We start from the raw sequence: 19523 nt of genomic DNA, 5'->3' as shown, positions 1-19523 counted from the left end.
GGGGTGGGGGGGGGGGGGGGTGGGGGGGGGGGGGGGTGGGGGGGGGGGGGGGTGGGGGGGGGGGGGGGTGGGGGGGGGGGGGGGTGGGGGGGGGGGGGGGTGGGGGGGGGGGGGGGTGGGGGGGGGGGGGGGTGGGGGGGGGGGGGGGTGGGGGGGGGGGGGGGTGGGGGGGGGGGGGGGTGGGGGGGGGGGGGGGTGGGGGGGGGGGGGGGTGGGGGGGGGGGGGGGTGGGGGGGGGGGGGGGTGGGGGGGGGGGGGGGTGGGGGGGGGGGGGGGTGGGGGGGGGGGGGGGTGGGGGGGGGGGGGGGTGGGGGGGGGGGGGGGTGGGGGGGGGGGGGGGTGGGGGGGGGGGGGGGTGGGGGGGGGGGGGGGTGGGGGGGGGGGGGGGTGGGGGGGGGGGGGGGTGGGGGGGGGGGGGGGTGGGGGGGGGGGGGGGTGGGGGGGGGGGGGGGTGGGGGGGGGGGGGGGTGGGGGGGGGGGGGGGTGGGGGGGGGGGGGGGTGGGGGGGGGGGGGGGTGGGGGGGGGGGGGGGTGGGGGGGGGGGGGGGTGGGGGGGGGGGGGGGTGGGGGGGGGGGGGGGTGGGGGGGGGGGGGGGTGGGGGGGGGGGGGGGTGGGGGGGGGGGGGGGTGGGGGGGGGGGGGGGTGGGGGGGGGGGGGGGTGGGGGGGGGGGGGGGTGGGGGGGGGGGGGGGTGGGGGGGGGGGGGGGTGGGGGGGGGGGGGGGTGGGGGGGGGGGGGGGTGGGGGGGGGGGGGGGTGGGGGGGGGGGGGGGTGGGGGGGGGGGGGGGTGGGGGGGGGGGGGGGTGGGGGGGGGGGGGGGTGGGGGGGGGGGGGGGTGGGGGGGGGGGGGGGTGGGGGGGGGGGGGGGTGGGGGGGGGGGGGGGTGGGGGGGGGGGGGGGTGGGGGGGGGGGGGGGTGGGGGGGGGGGGGGGTGGGGGGGGGGGGGGGTGGGGGGGGGGGGGGGTGGGGGGGGGGGGGGGTGGGGGGGGGGGGGGGTGGGGGGGGGGGGGGGTGGGGGGGGGGGGGGGTGGGGGGGGGGGGGGGTGGGGGGGGGGGGGGGTGGGGGGGGGGGGGGGTGGGGGGGGGGGGGGGTGGGGGGGGGGGGGGGTGGGGGGGGGGGGGGGTGGGGGGGGGGGGGGGTGGGGGGGGGGGGGGGTGGGGGGGGGGGGGGGTGGGGGGGGGGGGGGGTGGGGGGGGGGGGGGGTGGGGGGGGGGGGGGGTGGGGGGGGGGGGGGGTGGGGGGGGGGGGGGGTGGGGGGGGGGGGGGGTGGGGGGGGGGGGGGGTGGGGGGGGGGGGGGGTGGGGGGGGGGGGGGGTGGGGGGGGGGGGGGGTGGGGGGGGGGGGGGGTGGGGGGGGGGGGGGGTGGGGGGGGGGGGGGGTGGGGGGGGGGGGGGGTGGGGGGGGGGGGGGGTGGGGGGGGGGGGGGGTGGGGGGGGGGGGGGGTGGGGGGGGGGGGGGGTGGGGGGGGGGGGGGGTGGGGGGGGGGGGGGGTGGGGGGGGGGGGGGGTGGGGGGGGGGGGGGGTGGGGGGGGGGGGGGGTGGGGGGGGGGGGGGGTGGGGGGGGGGGGGGGTGGGGGGGGGGGGGGGTGGGGGGGGGGGGGGGTGGGGGGGGGGGGGGGTGGGGGGGGGGGGGGGTGGGGGGGGGGGGGGGTGGGGGGGGGGGGGGGTGGGGGGGGGGGGGGGTGGGGGGGGGGGGGGGTGGGGGGGGGGGGGGGTGGGGGGGGGGGGGGGTGGGGGGGGGGGGGGGTGGGGGGGGGGGGGGGTGGGGGGGGGGGGGGGTGGGGGGGGGGGGGGGTGGGGGGGGGGGGGGGTGGGGGGGGGGGGGGGTGGGGGGGGGGGGGGGTGGGGGGGGGGGGGGGTGGGGGGGGGGGGGGGTGGGGGGGGGGGGGGGTGGGGGGGGGGGGGGGTGGGGGGGGGGGGGGGTGGGGGGGGGGGGGGGTGGGGGGGGGGGGGGGTGGGGGGGGGGGGGGGTGGGGGGGGGGGGGGGTGGGGGGGGGGGGGGGTGGGGGGGGGGGGGGGTGGGGGGGGGGGGGGGTGGGGGGGGGGGGGGGTGGGGGGGGGGGGGGGTGGGGGGGGGGGGGGGTGGGGGGGGGGGGGGGTGGGGGGGGGGGGGGGTGGGGGGGGGGGGGGGTGGGGGGGGGGGGGGGTGGGGGGGGGGGGGGGTGGGGGGGGGGGGGGGTGGGGGGGGGGGGGGGTGGGGGGGGGGGGGGGTGGGGGGGGGGGGGGGTGGGGGGGGGGGGGGGTGGGGGGGGGGGGGGGTGGGGGGGGGGGGGGGTGGGGGGGGGGGGGGGTGGGGGGGGGGGGGGGTGGGGGGGGGGGGGGGTGGGGGGGGGGGGGGGTGGGGGGGGGGGGGGGTGGGGGGGGGGGGGGGTGGGGGGGGGGGGGGGTGGGGGGGGGGGGGGGTGGGGGGGGGGGGGGGTGGGGGGGGGGGGGGGTGGGGGGGGGGGGGGGTGGGGGGGGGGGGGGGTGGGGGGGGGGGGGGGTGGGGGGGGGGGGGGGTGGGGGGGGGGGGGGGTGGGGGGGGGGGGGGGTGGGGGGGGGGGGGGGTGGGGGGGGGGGGGGGTGGGGGGGGGGGGGGGTGGGGGGGGGGGGGGGTGGGGGGGGGGGGGGGTGGGGGGGGGGGGGGGTGGGGGGGGGGGGGGGTGGGGGGGGGGGGGGGTGGGGGGGGGGGGGGGTGGGGGGGGGGGGGGGTGGGGGGGGGGGGGGGTGGGGGGGGGGGGGGGTGGGGGGGGGGGGGGGTGGGGGGGGGGGGGGGTGGGGGGGGGGGGGGGTGGGGGGGGGGGGGGGTGGGGGGGGGGGGGGGTGGGGGGGGGGGGGGGTGGGGGGGGGGGGGGGTGGGGGGGGGGGGGGGTGGGGGGGGGGGGGGGTGGGGGGGGGGGGGGGTGGGGGGGGGGGGGGGTGGGGGGGGGGGGGGGTGGGGGGGGGGGGGGGTGGGGGGGGGGGGGGGTGGGGGGGGGGGGGGGTGGGGGGGGGGGGGGGTGGGGGGGGGGGGGGGTGGGGGGGGGGGGGGGTGGGGGGGGGGGGGGGTGGGGGGGGGGGGGGGTGGGGGGGGGGGGGGGTGGGGGGGGGGGGGGGTGGGGGGGGGGGGGGGTGGGGGGGGGGGGGGGTGGGGGGGGGGGGGGGTGGGGGGGGGGGGGGGTGGGGGGGGGGGGGGGTGGGGGGGGGGGGGGGTGGGGGGGGGGGGGGGTGGGGGGGGGGGGGGGTGGGGGGGGGGGGGGGTGGGGGGGGGGGGGGGTGGGGGGGGGGGGGGGTGGGGGGGGGGGGGGGTGGGGGGGGGGGGGGGTGGGGGGGGGGGGGGGTGGGGGGGGGGGGGGGTGGGGGGGGGGGGGGGTGGGGGGGGGGGGGGGTGGGGGGGGGGGGGGGTGGGGGGGGGGGGGGGTGGGGGGGGGGGGGGGTGGGGGGGGGGGGGGGTGGGGGGGGGGGGGGGTGGGGGGGGGGGGGGGTGGGGGGGGGGGGGGGTGGGGGGGGGGGGGGGTGGGGGGGGGGGGGGGTGGGGGGGGGGGGGGGTGGGGGGGGGGGGGGGTGGGGGGGGGGGGGGGTGGGGGGGGGGGGGGGTGGGGGGGGGGGGGGGTGGGGGGGGGGGGGGGTGGGGGGGGGGGGGGGTGGGGGGGGGGGGGGGTGGGGGGGGGGGGGGGTGGGGGGGGGGGGGGGTGGGGGGGGGGGGGGGTGGGGGGGGGGGGGGGTGGGGGGGGGGGGGGGTGGGGGGGGGGGGGGGTGGGGGGGGGGGGGGGTGGGGGGGGGGGGGGGTGGGGGGGGGGGGGGGTGGGGGGGGGGGGGGGTGGGGGGGGGGGGGGGTGGGGGGGGGGGGGGGTGGGGGGGGGGGGGGGTGGGGGGGGGGGGGGGTGGGGGGGGGGGGGGGTGGGGGGGGGGGGGGGTGGGGGGGGGGGGGGGTGGGGGGGGGGGGGGGTGGGGGGGGGGGGGGGTGGGGGGGGGGGGGGGTGGGGGGGGGGGGGGGTGGGGGGGGGGGGGGGTGGGGGGGGGGGGGGGTGGGGGGGGGGGGGGGTGGGGGGGGGGGGGGGTGGGGGGGGGGGGGGGTGGGGGGGGGGGGGGGTGGGGGGGGGGGGGGGTGGGGGGGGGGGGGGGTGGGGGGGGGGGGGGGTGGGGGGGGGGGGGGGTGGGGGGGGGGGGGGGTGGGGGGGGGGGGGGGTGGGGGGGGGGGGGGGTGGGGGGGGGGGGGGGTGGGGGGGGGGGGGGGTGGGGGGGGGGGGGGGTGGGGGGGGGGGGGGGTGGGGGGGGGGGGGGGTGGGGGGGGGGGGGGGTGGGGGGGGGGGGGGGTGGGGGGGGGGGGGGGTGGGGGGGGGGGGGGGTGGGGGGGGGGGGGGGTGGGGGGGGGGGGGGGTGGGGGGGGGGGGGGGTGGGGGGGGGGGGGGGTGGGGGGGGGGGGGGGTGGGGGGGGGGGGGGGTGGGGGGGGGGGGGGGTGGGGGGGGGGGGGGGTGGGGGGGGGGGGGGGTGGGGGGGGGGGGGGGTGGGGGGGGGGGGGGGTGGGGGGGGGGGGGGGTGGGGGGGGGGGGGGGTGGGGGGGGGGGGGGGTGGGGGGGGGGGGGGGTGGGGGGGGGGGGGGGTGGGGGGGGGGGGGGGTGGGGGGGGGGGGGGGTGGGGGGGGGGGGGGGTGGGGGGGGGGGGGGGTGGGGGGGGGGGGGGGTGGGGGGGGGGGGGGGTGGGGGGGGGGGGGGGTGGGGGGGGGGGGGGGTGGGGGGGGGGGGGGGTGGGGGGGGGGGGGGGTGGGGGGGGGGGGGGGTGGGGGGGGGGGGGGGTGGGGGGGGGGGGGGGTGGGGGGGGGGGGGGGTGGGGGGGGGGGGGGGTGGGGGGGGGGGGGGGTGGGGGGGGGGGGGGGTGGGGGGGGGGGGGGGTGGGGGGGGGGGGGGGTGGGGGGGGGGGGGGGTGGGGGGGGGGGGGGGTGGGGGGGGGGGGGGGTGGGGGGGGGGGGGGGTGGGGGGGGGGGGGGGTGGGGGGGGGGGGGGGTGGGGGGGGGGGGGGGTGGGGGGGGGGGGGGGTGGGGGGGGGGGGGGGTGGGGGGGGGGGGGGGTGGGGGGGGGGGGGGGTGGGGGGGGGGGGGGGTGGGGGGGGGGGGGGGTGGGGGGGGGGGGGGGTGGGGGGGGGGGGGGGTGGGGGGGGGGGGGGGTGGGGGGGGGGGGGGGTGGGGGGGGGGGGGGGTGGGGGGGGGGGGGGGTGGGGGGGGGGGGGGGTGGGGGGGGGGGGGGGTGGGGGGGGGGGGGGGTGGGGGGGGGGGGGGGTGGGGGGGGGGGGGGGTGGGGGGGGGGGGGGGTGGGGGGGGGGGGGGGTGGGGGGGGGGGGGGGTGGGGGGGGGGGGGGGTGGGGGGGGGGGGGGGTGGGGGGGGGGGGGGGTGGGGGGGGGGGGGGGTGGGGGGGGGGGGGGGTGGGGGGGGGGGGGGGTGGGGGGGGGGGGGGGTGGGGGGGGGGGGGGGTGGGGGGGGGGGGGGGTGGGGGGGGGGGGGGGTGGGGGGGGGGGGGGGTGGGGGGGGGGGGGGGTGGGGGGGGGGGGGGGTGGGGGGGGGGGGGGGTGGGGGGGGGGGGGGGTGGGGGGGGGGGGGGGTGGGGGGGGGGGGGGGTGGGGGGGGGGGGGGGTGGGGGGGGGGGGGGGTGGGGGGGGGGGGGGGTGGGGGGGGGGGGGGGTGGGGGGGGGGGGGGGTGGGGGGGGGGGGGGGTGGGGGGGGGGGGGGGTGGGGGGGGGGGGGGGTGGGGGGGGGGGGGGGTGGGGGGGGGGGGGGGTGGGGGGGGGGGGGGGTGGGGGGGGGGGGGGGTGGGGGGGGGGGGGGGTGGGGGGGGGGGGGGGTGGGGGGGGGGGGGGGTGGGGGGGGGGGGGGGTGGGGGGGGGGGGGGGTGGGGGGGGGGGGGGGTGGGGGGGGGGGGGGGTGGGGGGGGGGGGGGGTGGGGGGGGGGGGGGGTGGGGGGGGGGGGGGGTGGGGGGGGGGGGGGGTGGGGGGGGGGGGGGGTGGGGGGGGGGGGGGGTGGGGGGGGGGGGGGGTGGGGGGGGGGGGGGGTGGGGGGGGGGGGGGGTGGGGGGGGGGGGGGGTGGGGGGGGGGGGGGGTGGGGGGGGGGGGGGGTGGGGGGGGGGGGGGGTGGGGGGGGGGGGGGGTGGGGGGGGGGGGGGGTGGGGGGGGGGGGGGGTGGGGGGGGGGGGGGGTGGGGGGGGGGGGGGGTGGGGGGGGGGGGGGGTGGGGGGGGGGGGGGGTGGGGGGGGGGGGGGGTGGGGGGGGGGGGGGGTGGGGGGGGGGGGGGGTGGGGGGGGGGGGGGGTGGGGGGGGGGGGGGGTGGGGGGGGGGGGGGGTGGGGGGGGGGGGGGGTGGGGGGGGGGGGGGGTGGGGGGGGGGGGGGGTGGGGGGGGGGGGGGGTGGGGGGGGGGGGGGGTGGGGGGGGGGGGGGGTGGGGGGGGGGGGGGGTGGGGGGGGGGGGGGGTGGGGGGGGGGGGGGGTGGGGGGGGGGGGGGGTGGGGGGGGGGGGGGGTGGGGGGGGGGGGGGGTGGGGGGGGGGGGGGGTGGGGGGGGGGGGGGGTGGGGGGGGGGGGGGGTGGGGGGGGGGGGGGGTGGGGGGGGGGGGGGGTGGGGGGGGGGGGGGGTGGGGGGGGGGGGGGGTGGGGGGGGGGGGGGGTGGGGGGGGGGGGGGGTGGGGGGGGGGGGGGGTGGGGGGGGGGGGGGGTGGGGGGGGGGGGGGGTGGGGGGGGGGGGGGGTGGGGGGGGGGGGGGGTGGGGGGGGGGGGGGGTGGGGGGGGGGGGGGGTGGGGGGGGGGGGGGGTGGGGGGGGGGGGGGGTGGGGGGGGGGGGGGGTGGGGGGGGGGGGGGGTGGGGGGGGGGGGGGGTGGGGGGGGGGGGGGGTGGGGGGGGGGGGGGGTGGGGGGGGGGGGGGGTGGGGGGGGGGGGGGGTGGGGGGGGGGGGGGGTGGGGGGGGGGGGGGGTGGGGGGGGGGGGGGGTGGGGGGGGGGGGGGGTGGGGGGGGGGGGGGGTGGGGGGGGGGGGGGGTGGGGGGGGGGGGGGGTGGGGGGGGGGGGGGGTGGGGGGGGGGGGGGGTGGGGGGGGGGGGGGGTGGGGGGGGGGGGGGGTGGGGGGGGGGGGGGGTGGGGGGGGGGGGGGGTGGGGGGGGGGGGGGGTGGGGGGGGGGGGGGGTGGGGGGGGGGGGGGGTGGGGGGGGGGGGGGGTGGGGGGGGGGGGGGGTGGGGGGGGGGGGGGGTGGGGGGGGGGGGGGGTGGGGGGGGGGGGGGGTGGGGGGGGGGGGGGGTGGGGGGGGGGGGGGGTGGGGGGGGGGGGGGGTGGGGGGGGGGGGGGGTGGGGGGGGGGGGGGGTGGGGGGGGGGGGGGGTGGGGGGGGGGGGGGGTGGGGGGGGGGGGGGGTGGGGGGGGGGGGGGGTGGGGGGGGGGGGGGGTGGGGGGGGGGGGGGGTGGGGGGGGGGGGGGGTGGGGGGGGGGGGGGGTGGGGGGGGGGGGGGGTGGGGGGGGGGGGGGGTGGGGGGGGGGGGGGGTGGGGGGGGGGGGGGGTGGGGGGGGGGGGGGGTGGGGGGGGGGGGGGGTGGGGGGGGGGGGGGGTGGGGGGGGGGGGGGGTGGGGGGGGGGGGGGGTGGGGGGGGGGGGGGGTGGGGGGGGGGGGGGGTGGGGGGGGGGGGGGGTGGGGGGGGGGGGGGGTGGGGGGGGGGGGGGGTGGGGGGGGGGGGGGGTGGGGGGGGGGGGGGGTGGGGGGGGGGGGGGGTGGGGGGGGGGGGGGGTGGGGGGGGGGGGGGGTGGGGGGGGGGGGGGGTGGGGGGGGGGGGGGGTGGGGGGGGGGGGGGGTGGGGGGGGGGGGGGGTGGGGGGGGGGGGGGGTGGGGGGGGGGGGGGGTGGGGGGGGGGGGGGGTGGGGGGGGGGGGGGGTGGGGGGGGGGGGGGGTGGGGGGGGGGGGGGGTGGGGGGGGGGGGGGGTGGGGGGGGGGGGGGGTGGGGGGGGGGGGGGGTGGGGGGGGGGGGGGGTGGGGGGGGGGGGGGGTGGGGGGGGGGGGGGGTGGGGGGGGGGGGGGGTGGGGGGGGGGGGGGGTGGGGGGGGGGGGGGGTGGGGGGGGGGGGGGGTGGGGGGGGGGGGGGGTGGGGGGGGGGGGGGGTGGGGGGGGGGGGGGGTGGGGGGGGGGGGGGGTGGGGGGGGGGGGGGGTGGGGGGGGGGGGGGGTGGGGGGGGGGGGGGGTGGGGGGGGGGGGGGGTGGGGGGGGGGGGGGGTGGGGGGGGGGGGGGGTGGGGGGGGGGGGGGGTGGGGGGGGGGGGGGGTGGGGGGGGGGGGGGGTGGGGGGGGGGGGGGGTGGGGGGGGGGGGGGGTGGGGGGGGGGGGGGGTGGGGGGGGGGGGGGGTGGGGGGGGGGGGGGGTGGGGGGGGGGGGGGGTGGGGGGGGGGGGGGGTGGGGGGGGGGGGGGGTGGGGGGGGGGGGGGGTGGGGGGGGGGGGGGGTGGGGGGGGGGGGGGGTGGGGGGGGGGGGGGGTGGGGGGGGGGGGGGGTGGGGGGGGGGGGGGGTGGGGGGGGGGGGGGGTGGGGGGGGGGGGGGGTGGGGGGGGGGGGGGGTGGGGGGGGGGGGGGGTGGGGGGGGGGGGGGGTGGGGGGGGGGGGGGGTGGGGGGGGGGGGGGGTGGGGGGGGGGGGGGGTGGGGGGGGGGGGGGGTGGGGGGGGGGGGGGGTGGGGGGGGGGGGGGGTGGGGGGGGGGGGGGGTGGGGGGGGGGGGGGGTGGGGGGGGGGGGGGGTGGGGGGGGGGGGGGGTGGGGGGGGGGGGGGGTGGGGGGGGGGGGGGGTGGGGGGGGGGGGGGGTGGGGGGGGGAAGATAGTGGTAGACTAAGGAAGAAGTTCTGGCAGCCATTGATAAACTAAAATGTTACCAAACTCCCCTGGCCCAGATTGCATTCACCCAAAGAGTTCTTAAAGAGCTCAAGAGCATGAAATTGCTGATCTTCTCACTTTAATATGCAACTTATCCTTGAAATCAGGCTCCATCCCTGAAGACTGGAAGATGGCCATAATGTCACACCAATCTTTAAGAAAGGATCTAGAGGGGGACCCGAAATTACAGAGCCAGTCAGTTTGACATCTGTTCCTGGTAAATGAGTAGAATCTGTCGATAAAGAGAAAAGTAGAAAACATGTAGAAAAGCAAGACCTGCGGAGAAAGAGTCAGCATGGCTTTTGCAGAGGCAAATCCTGTCTTACAAACTTGCTAGAGTTCTGTGAGGATGTGAACAGGGATGTGGATATAGGGGGGGGAATCCAGTGGACATTGTCTACTCTGGATTTCCAAAAGGCTTTTGACAAAAGTTCCTCACCCAGAGACTATTGAGAAAAACTCAGCAATGAAGGAATAAGAGGGGAAGTCCTCCCTATGGATTAAAAACTGGTTGAGAAACAGGAAGCAAAGAGGTAGGTGTAAATGGGAAATTCTCACAAATGTGTGGAGAGATGTAGGGAGTGAGGTGTCCCCAAGGATCCTCGGTGATTGGGGACCAGTGCTCTTTAACCTATTCATAAAATGACCTGGAAGTAGAAGTGCGGGTAGCGTGGGTGGCCAAGTTTGCAGATGGATGATACCAAATTATGTAGGGTGGTGGAGAACCACAAAAGGATTCGCGAGGAGTCTCCAAGCGACCTTGATAAATTAGGTGAGTAAGAGGCTAAGAAATGGCAAATGCACAGTTCAATGTAGCAAAAAATGCAAAAGTGATGCACATAGGGGCAAAAAAAATCCAAACTTCACATATTATTGACGCTTACAGGGGTCAGTGCTATCAGTCACAGACCAGGAAAGGGATTTTGGGCATCCTTAGTTGATAGTTCCATGGGACATGTCAACTCCAATGTATGGCAGCTGTGAAAAGGCAAAACTCTATGCTGGGGATAATTAGGAAGGGAATTGGAGGAATAAAACTGCAAGATTTGGTCATGCCCTTTATTATAAAGCTGTGGTAGCGAATCCGCATTTGGAGTACTTGTGTTCAGTTCTCTGAGTCGCCACATCTCAAAAGGATATTGAAGCAGATAGAAAGTGCAGAGAAGAGGCCACGAAAGGATGATTTGAGGGGACTGCAGCACCTTCCCTTATGAGGAAAGGCTGCAGCTGCTTGGGGACTCTTTTTAGTTTGGAGAGGAAGGACGCCTGAGGGGGGGGATATATGATTGAAGTCTATAAAATTATGCATGGGGTAGAAAATGTTGGGACAGAGAGAAATTTTTCTCTCTTTCTCAACAATACTGTAGAAGTTCAAGGGGCATTCATTGAAAATGCTGGGGAAGAATTAGAACTAATAAAAGGAAACACTTCTTCACGCAACGTGTGATTGGTGTTTGGAATATGCTGCCACAGGAGGTGGTGATGGCCACTAACCTGGATAGCTTTAAAAGGGGCTTGGACAGATTTCTATGGAGGGTAGGAGAAGCTCGATTTATGGCTACCTTAATCTTGAATCCCTTCCTTTGATCTGAGATTGCAAATGCCTTAACAGTCCAGGTGCTCGGGAGCAACAGCCACAGAAGGCCATTGCTTTCACATCCTACATGTGAACTCCCAAAGGCACCTGGTGGGCCACTGCGAGTAGCAGAGAGCTGGACTAGATGGACTCTGGTCTGATCCAGCTGGCTTGTTCTTATGTTCTTATGTTCCTGGGAGAAAATAGTATTCGAGTAGCATCGGGGGTTGTTGGAGCCACCCCAAATGGTGCATATTGTTGTATTTTATTGAAAGCCACCCTGAGCCTGACTTGTTGGCATAGGGCAGGGTAAAAATCAAAATAATGAATAAATAAATGAAATAATGTAACATGGCTGCAATCAGAATGGGAGAGGTAAACTAGGGCTGAAGATGTGGGAGAAAAAACTACCAGGGATGTGATGGGGAGAAGGAGAGTCAGAAAAGGTTAGTGAGACTGTGGGAGGAAGGAATCTGAGCCAGCAGCAAAGGAGGGAGGTAAAGTGGAAATTAAGGTAGTGGAAGGGGATGGGGATAAGTTGTGGAAACAGAAAAAGCAGGAGCTAGCAGACTGGTCTGGGAAGCAGTGTGGGGAGGAGGATTGTTGGAGGAGAGAATTTCCATTCCTCTGTGACTTCGCATGGATGCACCTCTTGTAATTTTATTAATTGTGCTAATGTTAACTTAATCTTGTTTTTCCTATTTGGGCTCTTACAGAACAGCGAAGACTTGACAAATTCAGGATATTCTGCAGCCAACTCAAATTCCATTTTTGCCAACATCAGTGTAAGTGCACAGGAAAAACCGTGTGTCATTTTGTGTCATTTTGCAGTGGTTTGTTTATGCTGAATGCTGTAACTATAGTATTTGATTCTATTATCTTGTTTAGTTCTAGGCTATGCCATATATATATTACTGAGTTTTAAATGCTGATTTCAGGTAGGTTATTCTCCTTAAAAACTTTGGGCACGATCCATCTCAGAAGGCCAGACTACAATTGATAGTGGTCATGGATCCACCCCATGGCTGCTGATGCCATTCTGAAAGCATTTGTGGTTCTTTAATAATCACAGCAAGGCCCCAGTCTTGACAAGGTGCGTGGCAGATCCTGGAGTCCTCCCCCCCCCCAACATGTGCTTTCCAGGTGCAAAAAAAGTTATGTTTCTTCTACACTTGAAATAGCATGAGGGAGGAGAACTAGACCTCCTAGAGCCACCTCATGTCTGATCCACACTGCCTTGCTGCAGTATTTAAAAAACTACACATGTATTGTCGAAAGCTTTCATGGCTGGAATCACTAGGGTGTTGTGGGTTTTCCGGGTTGTATGGCCGTGTTCCAGTAGCATTTTATCCTGACGTTTTGCCTGCGTCTGTGGCCGGCATCTTCATGCACTTTTAAAATGGTGTTGGCAGCCATGGCCTACTGTCACTTGTAGTTTTGACCACAGTTTGCCCATCTAGAGGACAGGTTGTGAAGATCTTCAGATGCACAAGCACATGCCCTGGTGGGGGGTCAAAAATTTATCAGTCACATCACACCAGATTGCAGGATAACAATGAGAAGCCCTCTGTAGTCTTTATATCTTTGCAGAATATTTAGTCTTGTAAATTGTGGCTGGCACAGATGTTTTGCTTGCCAAAGTTCACTTGCACCAAGGGAACCCTCTAGTCTCCAGTGGTTCCTCATGTCCTTCCTAATGGTGCGACCCTTTAATACAGTTCCTCATGTTGTGGTGACCCCCAATCCTAACATTTATCCATTTTACAGATGGAGAACACTGATGCAGAGAGTCTTAGGCGACCCCTGTGAAAGGGTCATTCGACCCCCAAAGGGGTCCCGACCCACAGGTTGAGAACCACTGTTCTAGCTAGTTCAAACCTGTGCAGGCAAGAAATATCTGCTGGGGATGGATGGCATGGCAACATATCTTCTTGGTTGCGTTTACTTAGCACATCAGGTTTGGGAAATGGGGAAGAGGAGATGGTCTATAGCAGTGTGTTCAGGAACTTTGAATCTGCTTCATCAGTTGTATAGGGAACATGCTGTTCTACTTGATTCTTTTCTTCTCTGTTCCATTCCTCATCCGGTCTTGGCAAATTTGGACATCTGGTAGGGGCTTAGATTTTTTAAAAAAACGTTTTATCCCGCCTTATTCCCGCAGGGCTCAAAGCGGGTCACAACATGATTCCAGCAATATAACAGTTTAAAATCGAACATTAAAATACGTAATAATAACAATAAAATATATAGTACTAATAGTACTAAACCAACCTTGCACAGGTGTTAAAATATTAATTATACTAGTGTGCTAAAACCAATATAGCAGGTACTAAAAGCAGATGGTGAGAAAAACTGCTCTTCAACTCCCTCTCCTCCCTCCCCCTACTCCCCCCAAGGCCAAAAGAAGATGACATTACTTCCTTTGAAGTTATTGAAATTCAGAGTCCAGCAGCAGAGAGGTATTGTGCAAACAAAACAATTGTTTACCGACTTCCTAAAAGAGGAGGAAAGCTGTAGTAGCATTCATGTGGAGACAAATCCACAGATACAGCGATGAAAAGTAGTATTCCTCATCTCATAGCCATCAGAAAATGCTTTAAATAAGTGAAGATTTGTTATTGCCTGGGAGCTGGACATTCTGTATGATACCTGAGATCAGATCTTGTAAAGGTTTGTAGGTAAAAGGTGAGATTTTGGCTAATAGCAGTTGTGTTTCAAATGAAAAGCTAGAGCTTACTGTGCCAGGGATCTGCCTCATATGTTTGAAAAGGTGCAGCAGAATTGTCAGGTCACAATAATAGCAGATAGGATCCCTTCCACCAGAACTATCTGTTGCTTCTAAACCAGTCACTTCATCTGTAACCCAGTGTGAATAGTGTCAGTTTTTTCTGTACGCATGCCAAGACTTGCTTCATATACAGTTTTTCACTATTCTCTCTCTCTCCCCTCCCCCCACCACATACTTTCTTATCTCTCTTATTCTCTCTGTTTTTTTTACTTTTACTTTTCTTCCCATGTCTCATTATTCACTGTATTTTTATTGCCATTTTTCACACTGTATTTTTATTTCACATTTTTCACATTGGGGGACACCACTCCTTACATCTCTCCATTGTGAGAATTTCCATTTACACCCGCCCCTTGCTTCCTGTTTCTCAACAAGTTTTGAATCCATAGGAGGATTTCCCCTCTTATTCCTTCATTGCTGAGTTTTCTCAATAGTCTCTGGTGAGGAACTTTGTCAAAAGCCTTTTGGAAATCCAAGTAGACAATGTCCACTGGTTCCCCCTTATCTAATAAGTTTGTAAGACAGGACTTGCCTCTGCAAAAGCCATGCTAACTCTTCCTCAGCAGGTCTTGCTTTTCTACATGTTTTATAATTTTATCTTTAACTAGCGGGGCCCAGCCACGCGTTGCTGTGGCAATTGTCCTTCTCATCACAATCCGCAACCCACACAGATGTCCATGCAGGTCCAATGATCCGCAGCATAGCCTTTTGGGGTGGTCAAATGGAATCCCTCTTTCCCTTTTCAATTCACATTGTTACATGGTGGTGTCTTGTTTTTTTAGTACAAGGTAACCCTTTTCTTTCTACAATGGAACTGTGCAGAGTGCGAATCCCGCTGTCCATGAGGCTGGTTGATATGCACAGTCCTGGCTTGGGAAAGGCAGAACTGGGGCAAGGAGGCTATCCCAGTCAGGCAGCAGAGGCAGGGTGGTGAGGTGCTCAGATCGAGGCCAATTCCCTGGGTTCTTAAAGGGCCATGTGCAAAAGAAGTGGAGCCAGTAGTGTTGGTTCGCCCCCACCCCGTGGATTTTCTTAGAAGAAAAAGGCAAACTCCAGCTCGCTTTTAGTAAAAGAGAGCTTTGGCGAATATGGGTGAGGAAGTGGGTAAGTGGTGGTTGGATGTGAGGGAGGGCAGAGTGAGGTGTGTGAGGATGAGCTGGATATGTTTGAAAGTATGTGTGTTATGTGGTAGCAGTGGGTGAGGCACAGAGAGTGAAAATTACCTGCGTGTGGGGGGGAACCCCACCTGACGTCTCACATGGCAAAGTGTGCATGTGTTTCACTTCCACTCGTATTACCTAACAGTGTTACCTATGTACTGTTTTAACTGCTCATCTCTGCCCATCTGCGTGAACATTCTAAGTCCTCATCCCAAGCCCTCAGGCCACAGACAGACAGGCTGCACGAACATTCTAAGGATGACAGTTAAACACAAACAGCTTCATGGCCTGGTGCCCCAGGAAAAAGATGTTTTACCTGGCTCAGGTATGGACTTTTGGCGATTTGAAGGTCCGATTACCTGCCCGCAACAGGGAGGAACGTCATGTGAAAATTTGGGGGTGATCCGTCCAGCCGTTTCGGCGTTAGGGAGTGACTAACAAAGTCACTGTTTGCTTTTTATATATATAGATGATAGATTCTAGCCTTTGGGGAGGGCGGTGTGTGTGTGTGCGTGCGTGTGTGTGTGTAAATAATTAATTTACCAGGAACAGATGTCAAACTGACTGGCCTGAAATTTCCTGGGTCCCCCCTAGACCCTTTCTTAAAGATTGGTGTGACATTGGCCATCTTCCAGTCTTCAGGGATGGAGGCAGATTTCAGGGATAAGTTGCATATTAAAGTGAGAAGATCAGCAGTTTCATGCTTGAGCTCTTTAAGAACTATGTGTTTTGCCTGTAACTTGTGCTCGTAGATCCTTGCTACACATTTCCTCTTTAAAGGGTACTGAATCTTTCCCATTGCTTTTCTCTGCAGTCCCACTCCTCCTTCCCAGTTGCAGTGTTTCCATTTGGGGTCCCATACTTGTTTCTGTCACCAGTGTGGCTGGGGATGTAGTACCTCTCCTCCCCTCCCATTTCTCTCCCTTTCAAATTGCCTAATCCCAGTTCTACTTGGGAGTGCAGCAATCACCAAATGTACAGGTGAATGATATGAATTGCTACCAGTTAAGCTCTTTTGGCATCTATATCTTGTTGCTTCCCTGTTGTTAAGTGGGATGATCAGCAGAGAAGCATTCTTGTTGGACTTGACTTTACTGCCACTTGTCTGGTATGTTCCAGCATTCCCATCTGCTTCTTGTACTAAACCTAAGCAGGGCCAAGAGTGAGCACAGCCAGAAAATTCTGTTCGGAAAGTACTGGTATCTTGTATAATCCCAGACAGCAGTGTTAATTAATTTAATAGCCAAACTCACTCTTAATTTAATAGCCAAACTCACTCTTACAGCACTGGTATTCTTAAGGTCACTGATAACAGAAATAGAGTCGGGAATACCAGAACTTAAGGACTTTAGACACATCTCACTCCTAAATACGGATTACAAAATCGCTTGTATCCTTGCAGAAAGTATCCTAAATCACATATTCCCAATCATACCTTCATTAGGAACTGAAGGATTTGGCTGAGCTGACCCCTGTGTTTGAACCTCTTCAAGGGGAGGGGAGGCATGCAAGGGAGGGGAGGGAGGGGGAAGGGGCCCATCATCTGGACATGGCCCACCCACCCTAGCGGAAGGGGAGGGAGAGGGGGAGGGGTGGCATGCAAGGGAAGGGGAGGGAGGGGTGGCATTCAAGGGAGGGAAGGGAGGGAGGAAAAACATGGTGAGAAACAGGCCATATATAATTCTGTTTTAAACAAACTGATGTAATTTGTAATTTGTATGTTTTTTTTCTAGAGCTCCGATCCTAAGTCATCAATCAAAAGTGTGGTTGGTCAGCTCGGAGAGGGGCCAAGTGATGGACTACAGTTGCCAAGTAGCCTTCAATTTCTTGATGATGAACTTGAATCTTCCCCATTACCTGATCTCAGTGAAGATCAGCCGTTTGATATCCTCCAGAAATCTCTGCAGGAAGCTAATATTACTGAACAGACTTTGGCAGAAGAGGCATATTTGGATGCCAACATAGGTTCCAACCAACAGTTTGCACAAGCTCAGCTTCATCCTTCCTCATCAGCATCTTTTACTCAGGCTTCTAATGTTTCTAATTACTCAGGTCAGACACTGCAACCTATAGGAGTGACTCAAGTGGTACAGCAACCAGTTGGAGCATCTTTTGCAAGCAATACAGTTGGTGTTCAACATGGCTTTATGCAACATGTGGGGATCAGTGTTCCTAGCCAGCATTTGTCAAATACCAGTCAGATTGGTGGTTCTGGACAGATACAGTTAATTGGTTCATTTAGTAACCAACCTTCCATGATGACACTCAATAATCTCGAAGGATCTCACATTATTTTGAAAGGTAGTGGACAGCAAGCACCTGCAAACATGAGTGGTGGACTCTTGGTTCATAGACAAACTCCTAATGGTAATCCATTGTTTGGCAATTCAAATTCAAGCCCAGTAGCACAACCTGTAACTGTTCCATTTAATAGTACAAATTTTCAGACATCTTTGCCTGTGCATAATATTATTATACAGAGGGGTCTTGCCCCAAATTCTAACAAAGTTCCAGTCAACATCCAACCAAAGCCTATTCAGATGGGACAGCAAACCACTTACAATGTGAATAGTTTGGGAATACAGCAACATCATGTTCAACAAGGGATTCCTTTTGCTTCATCAAATCCACCTCAAAATTCAGTGGTTAGTCCACATATGTCTGTTAATATTGTTAGTCAACAAAATACAAGAAAATCAGTTACTCCTCAAGCAGTAAGTAATGCTGGTGGTAGTATTGTTATTCATTCTCCTATGGGACAGTCTCATGCACCTCAAAACCAGTTTCTTATACCCACAAATCTGTCAGTAAATCCGAATTCAGTTCACCACATCCAGACCATAAATGGACAGCTGCTCCAGAATCAACCTTCACAGCTTGTTTCTAGCCAAGTGTCCAATGAGCATGTAATGCTAAACAGGAACTCTACTAACATGCTTAGAGCTAACCAATCGTATCCAGGACAGATGCTGAATAATCAGAATGCTGCTGTGCAGTTAGTTTCTGGTCAAACATTTGCAGCTCCTGGAAACCAAGTTATTGTAAACCATGGAACTTCTCAAGTTGTTAGTGGCCAGGTTCCACTACAACAGGCATCTCCTGCTGTGTTGCATTTATCTCCTGGTCAAGGAAATATTTCCCAAGGTAGAACAAGCTTTACTACCATGTCTCCTGGACAGCCAACGAGCTCAAGTATGTCATCAAGCAACCGGTTTACTGTTGTGAGTTCTTCTGCCACAACACACCCCAGCATTGGCCCATCAGCCCAGTCTGTTGCTTCAGGAGGAAATTTTGCTGGAGATCAACTTACACAACAAAATAGAACACAATTAGCAGTTAGTGTATCTCATCGTCTTCCGGTTTCCTCTTCTAAGTCTGCCAGCACATTTAGTCATGCATCAGTAACCCAACCTCAGTTTTCTTTTGGCCAGGTATGGAGTAATGCAACCTCAAGTTGTTTATTACTGTACTCTTTATATGTTTATAAGGTTTATAACTATATAGTTTATTACTGTAAACTTTATATGGGACTAGTGCTATTTGACTGATTCATAAATAATTTGGAATTGGGGGTGAGCAGTATAGTGGCCAAGTTTACAAAGGATACCAAATAATTTAGAATGGTGAAAACCAAACTGGTTATGAAGAGCTACATGCGGATCTATCCTGATTGGGTGAGTGGGCAGTAATATGTTCAGTATTGATAAATGTAAAGTGATGCACACTGGAACAAAATATCTTTACTTTAAATATAAGCTGATCAGTTCTAAATTGTCTGGGGTCAAGATTGAAAGATATCTTGAGGTTATATAACGTAGTTCAATTAAAATGTCCCAATGTGCAGCAGTGGTGAAAAAGACAGATGTTGTATAGAGCCATGGTGTGACACCATTTGGAATGTTTTGTATAGTTCTGATCGCCTTATCTCGAAAAGAATATACGCAGAGCTGGAAAAAGTACAGAAGATGACAGCCAGGATGATCAAAGGATTAGAACCTCTTTCTTTAAGAAAAGGTTGGAGAGTCTGGGACTTTTTAGCTTAGAATAAAGGCTAAGAGAGACATGATAATCATTTGTAAAATTACAAGTGGTAGACCTGCAAGGATTTGTAGGGAGCATCTCATTTTACCCTGCCTCACCAATGTCCTCTTTGCCTTTCCTGAAAACCTCTATAGCCTCTCTCCTTTTCCTGCATCTTTCTGACCTTCCCTCCCTCCCTCCAACATATCTATCTTTATCTCTGCCGGTCTTCAGGTTTTGTTCCTTCCCTCTCCCTAATAGCCTCTTCCTAGGAAAACTGGCCAAATTGCACAGTGCCAGCTGAGGTGGACCCAGTTGTGTAGTAGAAACATTCAAGGGTTTCTGGGGGTACCTCACTTTTCCCTGTATCCCTTCCCTGCACTATTTCCTCCTCTTCTCCTGGCAGCACCCATATTGTCATCTTTCCCTTCTCATCTTCCCACCCATTGACCAACTTATTTTTATCAGCTATTTATTATGTATTTACTTTATATTTATTACATATTTACTTTGTTTTTTTTTCTGCCTGACTGCATAATGAGGACCCAAAACAGCTTACTTCACTTTCCTGTCCTCTATTTTATCCACACTGATCTTATGAGGTAGGCTAGGCTAAGAGTGTGTGGCTGGCCCAAAGTCACACAGTGAGAGTGGAGATTTGATCCTGGGTCTCCCAGATCCTAGTCTGAAAGTCTGTCCACTGCACATCATTAGCTTTCATGCTGAACAGTAGTCAACAGCCAGATCTGAGTGAGTCATTTAAGTTGTGTGATATCAAGTCACCTGGTAGTTGCTGCCAGCTTGGCCCCAATGAGTCCTCCCTCAAAGGACAAAACAGCCATATAAAGGACTCTTCTTCCTCCAGCTGCCTTTCATTGACAGAAACCAAGACTTGAAGGTTAATAATACAGTTTTAGTTGCCTAGCAGTAGCCACTGAGGGAAACAGTTTTTTTTTAAGCTAAAGGTGCTTCTTTGATCATTTGGGAGGTTTTAATACCAGGATGTTTTTTTTTAAAAGACTGCAGATTTTTCTGAAGATCTGGGGCTTTTACAGATTTGTAGAAATCTTGTCTTGTCTGTCCACAGCCCCTATCTCTGGGCTTAAATAACCGCAGAAGTGGCCATACTGAGATTTCG

At 65.9% G+C, this 19523-nt stretch overlaps 1 protein-coding gene across 2 annotated transcripts in view; it reads left to right on the top strand.

Annotated features, from left to right (window-relative positions):
- The window catches only part of BICRAL (BICRA like chromatin remodeling complex associated protein), an 84776-nt gene that overhangs the window by 46527 nt on the left and 18726 nt on the right, over positions 1-19523 (top strand). For both annotated transcript variants that reach the window (XM_048507256.1, XM_048508076.1), the window contains exons 4-5: positions 11134-11202; positions 16099-17796. In XM_048507256.1, coding sequence (XP_048363213.1) covers positions 11134-11202; positions 16099-17796 — 1767 coding nt within the window. The remainder of the gene's footprint in view (positions 1-11133; positions 11203-16098; positions 17797-19523) is intronic.

Source organism: Sphaerodactylus townsendi, linkage group LG01 (genome assembly GCF_021028975.2).
Source record: "Sphaerodactylus townsendi isolate TG3544 linkage group LG01, MPM_Stown_v2.3, whole genome shotgun sequence".
Taxonomy (NCBI): Eukaryota; Metazoa; Chordata; class Lepidosauria; order Squamata; family Sphaerodactylidae; genus Sphaerodactylus; species Sphaerodactylus townsendi.
This window is presented reverse-complemented; position numbering and strand designations above follow the sequence as displayed.